Source organism: Peromyscus maniculatus, chromosome 12 (genome assembly GCF_049852395.1).
Source record: "Peromyscus maniculatus bairdii isolate BWxNUB_F1_BW_parent chromosome 12, HU_Pman_BW_mat_3.1, whole genome shotgun sequence".
NCBI lineage: Eukaryota > Metazoa > Chordata > Mammalia > Rodentia > Cricetidae > Peromyscus > Peromyscus maniculatus.
In genome coordinates, this window is record NC_134863.1 from 22,207,269 (window position 1) to 22,223,509 (window position 16,241).

Consider the following 16,241-nt stretch of genomic DNA (forward strand, 5'->3'; position numbering starts at 1 on the left):
TTCCCTCCTCCACTCTGGTTACTCCTTCTAAATAGGAGGACTAATGTTTATATCTCCATCTTGCTTCAACAGCATCTTCCAGCTCTCTAAAATGAACTGCAATTACACTATTATGAGCACAAAAATCTTGTTCAGACAGCCTGAGTAGAGGGCTGGGGTCATATTGCCTTTTTTATAGTTCCAAGTTCACAAGCATTGGGCCGGTGTAGATAGGGTGGTTCTGGCAGCAGAGAGAGGGTTTCCCCGCAGACACTGGGCTTCATTTTATTAAGGGGGCAGTAATATTTTTACAGGGCCAAGGGGAATCAAGTGGAGGCAGAGAAGCAGCCACATGCACGGCACCTTACTCCACAGTGATGGCGTTAAGGAGGTCCCATGCGCGTCTGTGACTTCCCACTTGCGAAAGTCCATCAGATGGGCCAGCCTCAGAATGAGAGCTCATCTGCACAGCCAGAGACCCAGCACGCACGCACGCACGCACGCACGCACGCACGCACGCACGCACGCACGCACGCACGCACGCACGCACGCACGCACGCACGCACGCACGCACGCACGCACGCACGCACGCACGCACGCACGCACGCCATTCATCGTATGTAAGCAACTCTAGCTCCGGCATTAGCTCCTTCTCTCACACACAGTGATACAAAAGTTCCAAGAATGGGGGCAGCTGGGAGGGCCGGGTCCCCTAATAACGAACACATTCACATATTCAGCTCCTAGATGGGCTGGGGGTGCGGTGAACTCAGCCATTCTCAAACAGAGGAAGGAGTCCAGGGACTCTCCGTAATCAATAGTAAAAGGCTTGTATAAAGGAGTTACAAGGCGCTCAATTCAAAACCAAGCTCAGTCTGAACACTTGACGTCTTCGTAATAACCAAGTCTGCGGCTAGCCTGGAGGTACAGGGGCTGGGAACTGCATATCCACGCCACTTTGTCACCGGGAGAAATGAAGTCACGGAACTGAAGCCTGTGTCTGAGGTGGCCATGGAGCCACAGCCCATCACATTTAGCCCTTTCCACACGCTGTTTGCCACAGGTCCCTGTTACACACAGGCCACTGTGACCCAACGGTGCTGTCCACGGCACACATGCACACACCCCAATCTTTTATACTGCCTAGGTTGCTAATACGGTTCATTCAGAGAGAGATTTGGCAAAGGCAAACAGGCCACAAAAGGACAGCCCTTCTGCTATGTACGGCTGTAGCATTTCCCAGAGTCCACCTGGAGAAGGTCTCTTCTGCTAGGCTACAAGCCTCTGGAGGACAGGTCCAGGTTCTCTGCATAGCCAGACCTTCCAGAAATGCCTAGTAAGTTTCCCGTGTGGGCTCAGAGCCCAAGCCTGCAAGTGCATTTCCAGCAGACGTGACCACCAGAGAGACAAGAGAGACCTTTCAGAAGAAAGCTTACCCGGTTCTTTGCATTTTGGAGGCAGAATATAAAACTGAGGGCCCCTTAGCCAAGTTTATAGTCCCTACGCAGAACGTCTTTGTGGTTCATCCAAGGTGCATCTCTAAAGATGGTTCTGGCATCGTGCTGGAACTTGTTTCCATCCATTTTTCAAGGCTATAGTGAGATACCTGAGGCTGGGTTCCACTATAAACTTTATGTAATGGAAACTAGTTGGCTCAATCTCCGTTTCTTTCTTAAAGACAAACACAAGGACAGGGGCCCGGAAGTTCATCTGCCAGTGTCAGGGACCGAGAACTGACCTTCTATCTTCACGTCCTATTTTACGAATGCTAAGGGATGGTTCTGAGGAAGAAGGGCCACGTGCCTGTATGTCAGCCAGGAAGCCTTCCAGAAGCACCAGTCACGTGAGCATCCTGACACAAGACAATGTGGAGAGACACAGCAAATGCCAGCAGGTGAGATGTCTCCTGTCAGCTGAGGAACTGGAAGGCAGACAGCAGAGAGTTCATGTAACTGCTCAGCTCGAAGCCAGTGCCAGCAAGTGAGCCTTACAAAAGGCAGCTGAAATGACTCTTTCAGAGTCCACAGAATGATGCCTGGGGCTTATTCAAAATAATCAGGAAGGGGTCACCTGCTGTTCATCACGCCTGGGACTCCACAGTAAGAACTGTGGACTAGTCAGAGCACTAGAATGGAGTCCGTGTCTGTATGTGTTAAAAGTTCATCAGAATAAACAGTGGGAAACTAGCAACATTTAACAAACGAAGGCCGAGTTAAGAACAGGGCGTTCACGGCATGTTGTTATGTGGACACAAACCAAACTCACAAGAATGTAAGCAGGGGTTGTTGGGCTTGGCTGTATAAATCTGCAATGGCAGCACTGGAGAGGTTGAAGCAGGAGGATTGCAATTTTGAGGCTAGCCTGCATTTTCTCAAGACCCTGCCTCAAAAAAACCAAAAATAAAAATAGCAGAAAGTTCACTTACACAATAAAACTTACAGATTAAAGACAACATAATCCTTGTGTAAGCAATGAAAATGTATTTTATTTCTTTTTAATAATTACCTTTTGCTTGTCTGTTGTTTGGTTGGCTTCACTAGGGTCTGTCTACACATCCCAAGTTGACCTCAAATTTGCTTTGTAGCCACAGAACTGGGTTCATAATCCTCCTGCCTTAGCCTTCCAAGTACTGAGATTATAGATATGCGCCACCACACCACACTAACACCTACTCCACATCTTTAGTCCAGGAGAAAAGACACATGGGGCTCAAACCGGAAACTAACATCCCCACGGGCCGGAGACGGACCAAGGGCAAGAGGCCTGGTCTGAGCTCTGGAAACAAGCAGAGCAGCCAGCCCGTCCACCACAGGGCAGTGGTAAACGCGCAGGCAGGCAGGCAGCAGATGGCAGGCTGGTGTGTGGGGCAGGGGCTGGGCCTGCTGGAGTACTCGCCTATCCCGGCTCCCTCCACAGAGACTCCACAGGACACCTCCTTCTCTGTTACCCCCTGGGTCTCCAGTACCCTCTTGGGATGTTAAAAGTTTCCAGTCACTGTAGATGAGTCTTGTTCCTGTAACAGGGTCGGTCAGCTTCTGCTCTGCAGAGACCCCCGTCCCCTGTTTAAAGTGTGCAGTAAGAGGACAGTCTGGTGTGGGCACAGATGCCGAACTGATGAGAGTGACTTCTTTGGGGGAGGAGGGGAAGGGAGAACACAGAATCCATACAATCTTAGTGACAAGGAAGCTAGAATTTATAATTGCCCCAAATGAGAGGCAAGCAGGCTCGTATGGCAGGTAAGAACTTCCTCAAACACAGAGGCGGGGCACTACTCACATCACCTTAGCCCCAACTTCACGTACAGGGGAACACGGCTTGGGGGCTAAGGGACCCCCCTGCACCACAGCATTCCTCAGCGGCTGAGCTAGGACTCGGGGTGGCACGGGTCTGCCAGGAACCATAAATCATCATCTAACGGATGCCCATCAGCTCTGCTGGGAACAGACCTCTACTCTCCACTCTGGCTAAAGAGACTGACCTCAGAGGCACTACCTAATTTCAAGATCACATGACTGCAGAGCAGCAGCAGTGGGGATCTGTCCACGTCCTCCTCCCTTCCTACCCAGCACGCCCCTGAGAGTCCTGTACCAGTTTCAGGGAAGGATGAAGGAAGAGCAGAGAAGCTAGATGGACCTGCCCATCCTCGCATCTGGAAGGAGGCAGGCTGGCACAGGTCCCCGATGAGCAGCGTGTGGTCCAAGAGGCTGAAGAAGGGATACTGCAACATTGACAGGAAAGCCAACTCCTGGCTCCGGGGCATGAACTGACAGGGCCCCCTGCTGCTCTGGCCACAGCCTCGTGGGGAGCCTGGGCTTGTTCCAGGACACAGTGGCCTGCGGGGCTGGTGGATGCACCAGAAGCTGGTCCCTACCAACAAATCTGCCATTCAGAGGCTCCTCAGGCAGCCAGCTCCAGGGCAGACGGATGACAGACAACTTTTCGCCATGCAGGTGCACGCGCGCGCGCACACACACGCACACACGCACACACACACAGGAAAAACAGGATCCTGTGACTGGCAGCACCCCCTCAGCTAACTAGCTTCTGAGTCCATCTTGATGCCTTTACATAAGCTGCATCAGCTGTTCCTGTGACGTCACACTAAATTCTGCAGGATGCACATAAAGAAGGCCCAAGTGCTTCTTGCATGTCTAATGTATTCACAGGAAGCCACCCCACACATCCATGTCTCTAAACTTGAGGTGTGGGTTTGGGGAGCAGGCCTCAGGGTCTCTTTCCCTTTGACCATTCACCCCAGTCACACAGAGCGCCACAGAGAAGCTCATCGGGGCCAGTTCAGACAAAGCAGCACAGAAAGGTCAGAGGAGGGAAGGGCAGCCTTCTACCCAAGATGACCTTGATTCTCAGATGACTCGAAAGCATCCTCTATCCAGACTCCAGCCTTTCCCTGTCCAGAAAGCAGTTGGTTTGATGTGTTTGTAGGGGGAAAATGTAAAAAGCCATTTGTCAAATGCATAGTGGGAAACACTTCTCCCCACCCTCCTGGAAGCCCGAGACATTTCACGACTCACAATAGAGGGGAAGCCACCATCAAAATGACTTGCTGTGTGTCCTTTGAAGTGTAGTAACTGCGGGACAAGTGACTATAAAACTCCCACAGTTGGGCGACTGGAGCCTATTCCTCTCAGTGAATTTCCAGAACCAAGTGCACTTGCTTAACCAGTCACGGGGCACTCAGAGCTGCAGCATTTTGTTTCCCGTTTCAGATCCGCTCACAACAAGTAACTTGTCCACGTCACGTCGGGCCATTTGGGGAGGGACTCTGCAGGCAGTAGACAGGACTGATGCCTGGGCTGTGGGTCCCCCATGTCACTCTAAGGAGCAGGGCCCAGTGTCCACGCAGAAGAAGGGACCATTAACTAGACTCTTCTCTTCACCCCACCTTTCCCGCCCACCACCCGACCCCCATCTCCCTTCCTGATCCCCAGCCGGTGAATCCTCCAAAGCAGGGGACAACTCTCAGTGATCTTTCAGGTCCCTGGGCTCTCCAGTTTCCATACGGATAAAGGCCATGTGCATAGACACACATACACATAAGCCGTACTCATGTCTGCCACCAGCCAAACCGTCCTGAGGCCCAGCAAACACTAAGCGCATACACTGTAACAGGTGACCTTGGACAGAGGAGTGCGGACACTCATTTGTGTTCTTAGGGACCTTTAGGGATGGTATACGGCCAAGGGTCAATGTCTGTTGACTGAGTGGCATTCTTAAGACTCTGCCAGTAGCCGGTTCTCATGGTTCTCACTGCACAAAATGAAAGTAAGGGAAACTTCATTGGAATCTACCGCCTTTCAGGTGTTTCTTTTGGGAAGGCCAGATAATTAAAGTGATTTAAGTCCTCCGTTATAAAACCCTAGTTTTGCAGAAAACAAACTGGCCAAGATGATCTGTAACAAGTGTGATGAGGTTTTACTGTATTATAAAGAGAAGAGCCGACCTTGTCTTGCGGGTGTTGCTGATGTAACAGTCTGTAACCAGGCAGTCTAAACGTCCTAGGGCCTGGGTCTCTGCAGGAGGGGCTCAGTGCACACAGTGGCTGAGGTCGGCAGGGTGCAGGGCCCATGAGCACCAAAGCTGGAGGAAGAGGAAGTCCTCTGCTCCCCCCTTTAAAGGGGTGCCAAGGTCTCAGGACTGTTGCCTGTCTCGGGGGCAGCCTTCTGTAGGCAACATGGCAGGTATTCCTCTGGGGAGCCTGAGTCAGCATTATGTAAGGGAACCAGCCCACAAAGCCCCAGGAGTTCTCAGCTCATTTGAGGCCCTGGCAGGAATTTCCTGTTATGTGATCTGAGACTCCAAAGAGCCACCACTAACCCCAGCCTGTCTCTGCCCTCCTTCTGTGGGGGAAAACTCACGCTGAGTCACTAGATGCCAGGGCCAGCCACTCTCTAAGGACTTCTAGCTCCCGGCATTTGAGCCAGCATGAAGGCGCCCGGAACAAAGGGCCCCAGGAGCCCCGGGAGGAAGAATTCCAGGTCTTCCGGAGCAAACCTGACCAGAGCTGGCTTTGAGGGAGGCTGCCGATCAATCAGTCAGAGGTGGGGGTGGGGAGGGTGAGTCAACAACATGGAACACCAAAGGCTCAGCTGTGAAACTAGCTTCGGATCCAAACCTACTTCTGCTCGTCTTACCTCTTTCTCCCTCTTTGAACGTAACGTATGTGCAATACGTGCATAACCACTGCAGAGGTGGGGCAGGGGAGGCATAAAGCACCCCCCTCCCGCCCCCCCGCCCCCAAGACCGGTGCTGGCTTTGGAGAGCATCTCCTTGGTTCCTCCTGTGATTTTCAGCACCCGTGTTTGCCTCAGGAGCGTGCCATTTTGTTCTGCCTATCTCCATCTCCAGCTACTGTGTGTGTGTGTGTGTGTGTGTGTGTGTGTTTTACTGCTACATGGTACTCAATTGAGTGGATACATTTTATTTAGCCATTTTGCTGTCAAGAACATTGAAGCGGTGCAGAGAACACTCCTGAGCATGTCTCCCGGCTTCAGTTACAGGAACTTCTCTGTGATGCTGACAGAAAGTGCCTGTTTACCCTGATCAGCACATACCCATCTGTGTCCCGAGCTGCTGCTGCTGCTCCCTCTGCACTGTCCACCCACTCTCCTTAGGTGTGACAGAGCCGCTGTGACATGAGGTCAGTGAACACCCAGCTCTCCAGGCTGGAGGGGAAATCCTGACACCACTGTGAGAGAAAGTCTAGGCTTCTAACCCTGTGAGCTTAACCAGAGTCAACAACCTGAAAACTGGCCTTTAGAAGGAAAAGTCCCAGAATTCCCCACTCTTAAGAAGGCAGCCTCTCCAGCCCCAGGGCAGACCCCCTCCTCATCAGTGCCATCACCTGTCGGCCAGATGTGCAAACACGCTTCCAAGTACAGAAAGACCATGTGCTGCCGCACCCAAGCAGCCATGAGCGGGAAGAGAGAGGGCAGGATGGAGGGGTCCTCCGGCTGCAGCCTCCAGCAGCCAGCACCTACCTGTACACAGGCTGCATCTCTCTGGCTATGCCGATAACAGCCCCCGGCAGGAAGTTGTCAAACTCCTCGAACAGCTCTCGGATGTTGGTCTTATACTTCAGGTCAAGGTCCAGCTGGATGATCCGCAGGATCTCTGGAGGAGTAATTTCAAAAGAGGGCAGTGAGACTAGGTATGCTACCATACCTCTGCAATCCAGCTACTCACTTGGGAGGCTGGCAGGGGACTGGGATCTGAGGCAGTTTGGGATGCATAATGACCCTCACAAAATAAAAAATGACAGACACAGGCCCACATCCTGGGAGACTTGGCACCTAGCAGAGTGAAGAAGAGAACCCAGAAGGCCACCGGCTTGTTGTTGTAGTTGTTGGATGGTTCAAAGTCACTTTCAGCGACCAGAAGCCCTCTCTAAGGCAGCATCCATTCTGTTCAAGTCCAAGGGCCCATCTGCCCATCCAGCCTGCTGACTAGGTGTGTTTCACTCCCAAAGCGTCTGTCCCGGATGGCATGCACCATGGACACCCTGTGTAAAGCTACGGCATCCAGGTGATTTCACTTGGGGGCACAAGTGTCAAAGGCTGCCACACAAGAGGGATAAAAGATACTACCATCTCAGGCCTGGATACAGTGTGCTGCAAACTTCTGTGAGACTTCCCGGGAGAGAGAGACCTGGGCTAGGTCCTGAGCGTGGGCAGGAATGGGTGGGTGAAGTGAGGTCCATGCCCACCGTAGAGCTCTGGGCGCCTCCCCTTGCCCTCAGCCACCTTTCCTTGCCTGCTCAGCTGCAGGGCGTCACAGCTCTCTGAGGACACAGACCACCCCACCCCCTAGGTACTTTGGCCTCTATGAGTGGAGCAGGATCGGCAGTGGACCAACACTCAGAGGTGTTCGGGGAAGCATTGGCCATTCTCCAAGTTGGTTTATGGAGAAATCACAACTTCCGATGTGAGAAAAAAGGGTTCATTTGTTACTTGTTCTAATTTCCTTTGTGATGCAGAAACAAAGCCCTAATTGACATTCTATGTGACTTCCCTACAAGAGAAGAGTCAAAGCTACAACAGACGAGAATCCAGCTACTCAGGACAGAGCAAAGCCCGAGAGCAGGCTGTTCTGCCCTCTGCGGCAGAGGGCTGGGGAAGGAAGGTCTGCCCAGGCAAATAAGGACCCCAAGGCTGCCAGCACCACACTGCGACCCCCATAAGAAGTGTGAAGACACTCCAGTGTCCACAATGACAAAACCAAAGCCCAGAAGTCAGAGCTGACTGCTAATGACCCGGGAGTCTGTGTCTAGAAGCCTTAGCAGTGAGTCTGCTGGCCTTGGGACACGGCCCTAAGCCAAGGGGTGGAGAGGAGACCCAGGCCACAGGGGTCCTGCTGCTCTACAAGGCAGCCCAAGGACACAGGGGAAGGACACGGATGACAGGCAATGTTTGCCAGGAAACAATGTCTTAGGGTGAAAGTCACAGCCCCCAGGTTCTGACGTGGAGCTACCAGTGGTCGGCTGTCTGGACTTAGAGACACCCCAGACCACACACGTTTTCTCCAGCCGTTTCTCTTTTTGTCCACTGCCTGTGGCATGAGCATTCGCACCCAGATCTCAAGCAGCCCTTACATACAGGAAAGCAGAGACCTGGGGAGACAGACAGACACACTAGCATCTCCAGCAGTCAAGTCAGGTCCCCTGTGAATGATGGGGCGGGGACTAGGGCTTGGCCAGAGAGGCTGACAGGGCTGTGAAGGTAAGGAAGGTCTCAGCTTCACTTCCCCAGAGATTTCTGTCAACCACTAATGGGTAGAAGTCCCAGTTTTAGAAGAACTAGTATAGTTTTCCCCCCAAAGGAAGAAAACAAAGCCATTACAGTAACTTCACTGTACTCGAAACACTTCTGAGACAGAAGCCATTAGCATCAGTGCACAGGAAAGCCCATCCCTTGCTGTGTTCATCCTCTGGATGTCCGGGCATGACAGTCTTCGTGTTCTGCAGCAGCTCTGGGCAGGTCCTGGCGGGCAATCGTGGCCTCATCTATCCCGCACGGCCAACATCTCCAGCCATCCATCCATCACTGCCTCCTCCTAGAAGCACATCCCTAGAGGACGGTGTGCACATCCCTAGAGGATGGTGTGCACATCCCTAGAGGACGGTGTGCACTAGGAGGGGGCACAGCAGACCTGGGATGATGCTTCTTTACTCAGAGGTTGTACTATCTCGGCAATGGTCCAATTTTAGTACTTACATTACTAAAGGACCACTGGAGAGACTTCCTCAAGAGCCCTTTCTCCCTCGCTGGTAGAGTTCCTGTCTTAAAGAGCCCTTCTATAACCTGAGCACTTTCCCTGCTCTTAGGGAATGGCTAGGAGGGGTCCAATGTAGCCCCACAACACAGAAATCTGAGATGCTGGAGCACGGATTATAACTCATTTGTAAAACACCTCTCAGAGAGACAGTGTTCCCCACGTCAGCCCTGCACGGAGAGCGGGTGCAGCTCACCATGGAGCCATCCTTCACCTGGGGGCAGAATGCCAGACCCAGGCTGGGCAAAGGACACCCCCATCTGTTCAGGGAGTCCACAGCTCTGGGCAGCCTGCACCGTCACATGGGCACCGACCAAAGGCCTTTCTTTTATAAAGTGAGGACACAAGATGCCAGTGTCACTGCTGAAGAGAGGCTGGTGCTTAGGAAGACCGCTGCAGCTCCTCAGACCTGCTCCCCAGACTCCGGTCTCGGCACAACCGTCTCTCTGTGGGAACTCCATCTGGGAAGTCGCATAGGAAACACAGAAGGCCTATGACAAGGGGAGGTTTCTATGTGGGGACAGCCTCAGTGACAACCTCAGGGAGATATGGTGGGGTGTGTGTGTGTGTGGGGGGGGGGCAGACCACATAAAACTCAGGGCTAACTGAGATGATGGCCCCTGTTGTTGTTTGTTTTACTCTTTGGGGGGCTGCCACCCAGCTCCCAAATAAATCACATGGAGTCTTATTCTTAGTTATGAATGCTCACCTTAGCTTGGCTTGTTTCTTGCCAGCTTTTCTTAAATTATTCCGTCTATCTTTTGCCTCTGGGCTTTTACCTTTCTATATACCTTTCCTTACTTCTTACTCTGTGGCTTGCTGTGTGGCTGACCCCTGGACTCTTCCTCTCCTCTCTTTTCGCTCCTCACTTCCTCTCTTTTTCTTCTCCTTCTATTTATTCTCTCTGCCTGCCAGCCCAGCCTATCCTTTCTCCTGCCTCGTTCTTGGATGTTCAGCTCTTTATTAGACCATCAGGTGTTTTAGACAGGCACAGTAACACAGCTTCACAGAGTTAAACAAATGTAACATGAACAAAAGTAACACACCTTGAAATAATATTCTACAACAGTCCCCAAATCAAAGACTAAATGAAAGCTGTGGTGCACGAGATAGGACCTTTGGAGAGAAGAGCTGGTGGGACGTCCCGTCCAAATACCGTGAGAAGACGACAAAAAGGAGGACAGATAATCTGAGATGACAGCCCTGGAGAGGAAGCCTCGTGGGATAATCTTTTTGTACACTGTGAAGTTGTCTTTGCCAAGGCGCCTTCTGATTGGTTTAATGAAGAGCTAAATGGCCAATAGCTAGGCAGGAGAGAATAGGCGGGTCTTGCAGGGAGAGAGAGGAACTCCGGATGAATCTAGGATTTCATCAGTAAGATGTGGAGGAGGAGACCTACGTCATGGACGAAAGGCAATGAGCCACGTGGCAGAATGTAGATTAATATGAACAGGTTAGTTAAGTTATAAGAGCTGGTTGTGAACAAGCCCAAGGTAAGGCCAAGCTTTGGTAATTCATAAAAAGTCTCCATGTCATTATTTGGGAGCTGGAGGTTCCCAAAGGAAAGTCTGACAAGCAAGTCCTACTACAAAGCCTGGTAATAACTGAGGTCAACCTACCCATTTTACAGCTCAGAAAAGTGAGGGCCATCAAGACAAGGGATATGTCAAGACACTCAAGCTAAGAAGCAAAGTTGATCCCAGAACTCAAATCCCTACCTCCCTCACTGACAGTCTCTGGTTATCTAATCTCATCCATCCTTTCCTAATGTGGGCCACAAAATCCTAGAGAGCAAAACAATGTATCATGGAGTATGCCCATTAGCCATAATCATGTAAATCTGAAGATGAACAGAAATGAGACCCTCATACTCCAACACGGCTCCAGCCAGCTTTCAGGGAAAGTCTCCACAGCCGCCATATCCTCTTGGCATCTGAGAAACCAGCAGTCTTTACATCCTTAGGAATATACCTGAGTTGTGATAAACTCAAAGGGAGGCAGAAGCCACACTGAACATTCTAGACCCAAGGATGCCCATGGAGACACCATCTCATTGCCAGGTGTGTGACCCCGGCACAGCCGGTAGAAAGTCACTTGCTGACCACACCCACCCACAGGCCCCTGCTGTAGTGACATGTACTTATACTGGAAAAGTATCTGTTTCTGCATCCAGTGAGCTGAGCCTTCCGGGCAGACCCCATGCTCACAGACCTGCCCATGGGAGCCACATTAGTAAAAACTCAGGCACTGATGTGCACCTGTGGCATTGCCTCCTTTTGGGGGGAGAGCAAAGTTCTCGGTGGCCCAGCATCTGAGGAGCACACCTGTACTGACTATTCTCCATGGCAGCTCCATGGTCGGCCACTGGCTGACCGGCCTCCTGGGGGAAGACAGAGCATGGAGGACTATCAGGCATGCCCACTGTGGGGTGCAGTCAGGGTGTCAGACAGTGGTCTTTATGGTGGGTGAGAGTCTGGTAAGCACTGAAGGATGTCAAGTCACAGTGGGAAGAGGGGAAGAATCTGGTGGGGTGTGGCGCTCTCCGGTGTGGGCTCCATGCTCACAGGGATATACCTGCTCATCTTCACTGTCCTGACTAGTCTCAGGCCAAAGAGATAGCTCTAACTAGAACCTGGCTCTCCTAAGCTTGGAAAAGGACAGATGGAGCACTCTGGCTACCAATGTGCCTTTCTAGACCTCTGTGACCCCACCACTACCATCACAGCTGGTCCTAGAGTCCTTCTCCAGAGATTCTGACTGTCTCTGGGCTTTGCAAGCCAATGCCTGCTGCTAGGGTTCAAGGCCAAGCCAGGCAAGGTGGGACTATGCCACAGAAGGCCTCAGTCATGACATCCAGACTGGCTGGGACAGTCCCAACTCAACAATCCCCTGTGGAAATGAGCTCGGAGCAAGTCATCATCAGCTTCCAATTAAGCCAGCCACAAGCATGGCATCTGACTGCGGATGGAATTACAAGCCAGACTGAATACTTAATGACACCCCAAAACAAACAAGAGAAAAAAGCCCCAGGAGGAAAAAAAGAGAGAAAGAGAGCTCACTCCTCTCCTCTGCCCTCCCTTCTCTGTCCTCGGAAACAATCCCTGGCAGACACACGTTAGCGCGCGCGCACACACACACACACACACACACTAGGCAGCACACAGGGTCAGGAAGGGATGAGGAGAGGGGTGTAGGTAGGCACAGCCTCCATGGTGGGAAATACCACAAGAGGAGAGAAAGACCTTCCCAGAAGAGCAGGTTAACAGGCCAACAAACACCTTCCCCTCTGTTCGGAATCTGCTTCTGCTGACCAGATATAAGCATTTATAGCATGTGGGAGAGCTCACTGATCATAGCCCTAGCTGGCTTCCCAGTGGCCACTGCGGGTCTGCAGGAGGGAAATGCTGTCCAGCTGTGTGACCCTAGGGTCTGATGGCTCTGGAAGCAGACCCCTGGAGAGCAGCTCGTTTTCCCTGGCCTGAAACTCTGCTGCAATGTGCCCCCTGGATTCTCACACCTGCTGCTTTTTAGCTGCTGTGGGCAGAGCCTCTGGCCTGCAGGAGCCAGAGAGCAACTGAAGGGACAGAGATGTCCCCCACCCACGAGAGGTCATGAACCTAGAGGGGACGCTTGGGAGACTGAGGGGCACAGTCCTGCTTCTTACCAGCCTGGCTTCTCCTTTGGGGGCGCTGTCCAAGCATGAGATGGATGTGTCCCTGAGGGGGCTTAATGGGTGGGTAGCGCTGCCTCTGCTGGTTTTCACATCCAGCAGGAAACTTGGGTCCTTCCCAACTGGCTCTGGCCTTGACTCTCAAAACACCCTTCATGATTCTCTCTGCAACAGAAGCCCCAGATGCTGCCCAGCTGGCTCGCCATGGGAATAGTTGCTCTAAAGAAACACCATTGAATATGCCAGTCCAGGACCTTGGGCATTGGTCAGACACACACTTCCTCTCTAGAAGCAGGAGAAGGTTCCAGTGCCGGCCGTGCTGGGGTCTCTACTTTTGCTGATTTACTAAGGGAGAAGTACCTCCCACTTCCAAAGGTGAAGCACAGGCTCAGGGAGGCGTGGCAATTTACCTCAGCCAGCCCGGCAAGGCAGCAACTGCCCAGGGGCCTCCCCTGGCTGGCTGACGGTCACACTCAGGCCTCTATTTAGAGCCTATTGTTTAAACAAAACAAAGCTTCCAACTGAGGAGAGGAAGCAGGGGACACCTCCCATGACCTCTACAGAGGAGGGTTCCCCACCTCCGACGCGATCTGACCCTCATCTCTGAGGAGTCTGAAGGCTGTGGGGATTTCCCTTCGCTGAGCAAAGACCACTGGAGAAACTCTCGGAAAGGGGGGTTTAATGGCAGCCAAGTTGGAAATCTTCCATAGTAAAAGGCAACGTGTGCAAATCGATTGCACTTACAGGATGGTGCAAAGGCAGGCTGAGATTGACATTATTATTTCTACTTGACAAAGGAAGCTGTGTGTGTGTGGGGGGGGGGAAGTCCGGTAGTCAGCTTGGGAAACACACTGGGCTCCAAAGTCTTCACCCCCTCTACCCCACCCCACCCCACCCCATCCAGCTTGCCAGACACCCCTGGATGCCAGGGAACGGCCAACTCTCAGTAACACAGGCTCTGGGCTGTGGAAGGCCCAGCCTTCTGTACCTGAATCTATGATTTCCACGTTAACAGCTGCCTGCACCTCCCAGGGAGGAGCACCTCAGGATGATTTATGCACCCCGTGAGCAACCCTGGTAAAGGCTTGGGAGTTGAAATTAATGTCCACAGTCAACTTGATATATTAGCTCCACAGCAAACTCTTTCTTCTAGCCCTCGGGAGTGAGGCATGGGAAGCTGGGTGCTGGCTGTGGCTCGGCCAGGGCATGTTTCCAGCTCTCAGCCCCTGCTGTGTAGCCAGAGAATGGCTGTGGGAAGACACGGGTTTGGGTCCTGCAGGAGGACACCACCGGTCTCCTTCCACCCGCTCAGCTCTAACTAGGTAGAGTATAGCACAGAATTTGCTTTGAACGGGGTCAAACAATGGCAGATACAACATCTGCTCTCAAACTTCTCACCTCTATTGCCCACATGAAATTATAGCTCACACACATATTCTGTGACCTGGAAAACTGCCATTTCTGTAGCATGGAGGCCCCCACGGTACCTGTGAGCCTTTCCATATGTATCTTTCTGGAGAGAGAAGAGAGAGAGAGAGAGAGAGAAGAGAGGAGAGAGGAGAGAGGAGAGAGGAGAGAGGAGAGAGAAGAGAGAGAGAGAGAGAGAGAGAGAGAGAGAGAGAGAGAGAGAGAGAGAGAGAGAATGGGAATGGGAATGATTGTGTGTGTGTACACTCATGTGTGTGTGTCCAAAGGCTTGAGCTCTCCTGTTTTGGGGCAAGAGCATATTTCCCTTTGTCCACCGGAGTTGTTAAATTGATGGACTGATGCCTGGTATTTCTCTTTACTGCCAACAGGGGTTTTTCATGGACCCTCTGGAGACAGGAGCTGTAGAATCCAGCTCTCTTTGGACTGACTTAACAAATGTTTTCTGACAGAACGGTTCAGTTGCTGTTGGTTTGCCCAAACCAGCCCTGTTAGGCTTTCCAAACTCCCGGGCTGAGGTTCTCGGTGGAGTCCTGGGACCCTTGTTTCTAACCTTCTGGGCTTTCTCTCTTTCCTTCTCCGACCACCTCCTCCACTACTGCTGGCACTGGGCAGCCGGCAGTGGGAACTTCACCACAGCAAAGATTTAGTTTAAAAGCAGGAAGCCAGCAAAAGTCTCGCCCCACCATCTGCAGCTCTCCATCCCACAGGGCAGCTGACTCTCTCCTGCCTGTGCCCAGCTGGTCCGTCAGGGTCTGTCTACCACAGCCCTGGCCCTTCCGTTACTCACATGACAAAAACAAGACTAATTCAGGACCTTTGTAGTGAGCTGCAATTCTCAAAGTGCGATCCCAGCTCCTAAAACTCCACCATGCTTTAGCCAGTTTAATCCTTACACCAAACCTGGATCCGGGGCACCAACAGGATGAGCTCAGACACACATCAACAGAGCAGCACACAGAGTAACCGTGTTCGAACAACGGAAGACCACAGCTGAGCCACTGGGCATGGCATGGCTGCTCCAGGGACTGTCAAGGGCCCAGGGTCCTTCTGTCTCCCAGTCTACTGTCCCAGGGGCAGTTTCCATCCTACATGTCACCTCATGGTACCCGAGAGCTACCCCGGCTCCAGCCAGCTTGACCGCAACAGAGAGGGAAAACAGAAAGGTCAGCTCCTGCTCTGTTCCCTAGATGAGGAAGACCCTATAAACACCCTCTTTAAGAAATCTTGTTTCAGGGCTGGAGAGATGGCTCAGAGGTTAAGAGCACCGACTGCTCTTCCAGAGGTCCTGAGTTCAATTCCCAGCAACCACATGGTGGCTCACAACCATCTGTAATGAGATCTGGTGCCCTCTTCTGTATACATAAAAAATAGATAAATCTTTAAAAAAAAAAAAAAAAGAAAGAAAGAAATCTTGTTTCTTTCTACACCTTAACGGACAAAATGGACCCCTATGACCATATCTAACTTCAGGGAAGCCTATGAAATACATTTGCTAGCACAGTGCTGCAGCCAAATAATAAATGGGATTCCACTGTAAATGAAATAAAGAGAAGTGAGTGGCTCCCACTGCTCCCCACTGTACAGGTGAGAAAAGCCAGAGAGGAGGCTTCAAGGCTGCACGGTCAATATTGGCAACACCTCCTTCCTACCAGATCCCTTCAGGGGAGGGCCTTCCGCTGAGTTCCTTCTCAGATCCCATCCTGCTCTCCTCCCTCTCCCTTCCTACTCCATCCCCGACCTTTCCTGTACTTGTGTCTCTTAGAGCCAGAAACAGATGTTCACCAGGTGACCAAGCCAGAGAGAGCCAGATCTCGGGGCCTTCACAGCAGGATCACAAACCCAGAGCTGTTTCTGGAATCCTACGGGATTCCACACA

The 16,241-nt window shown here is 51.9% G+C and overlaps 1 protein-coding gene across 1 annotated transcript in view; it reads right to left on the reverse strand.

Moving 5' to 3' along the window:
• Positions 1 to 16,241, reverse strand: part of Xxylt1 (xyloside xylosyltransferase 1) — a 147,190-nt gene that overhangs the window by 49,382 nt on the left and 81,567 nt on the right. Inside the window, exon 3 of the mRNA XM_015993311.3 lies at positions 6,978 to 7,110. Within this exon, the coding sequence (XP_015848797.2) occupies positions 6,978 to 7,110 (133 nt within the window). The remainder of the gene's footprint in view (positions 1 to 6,977; positions 7,111 to 16,241) is intronic.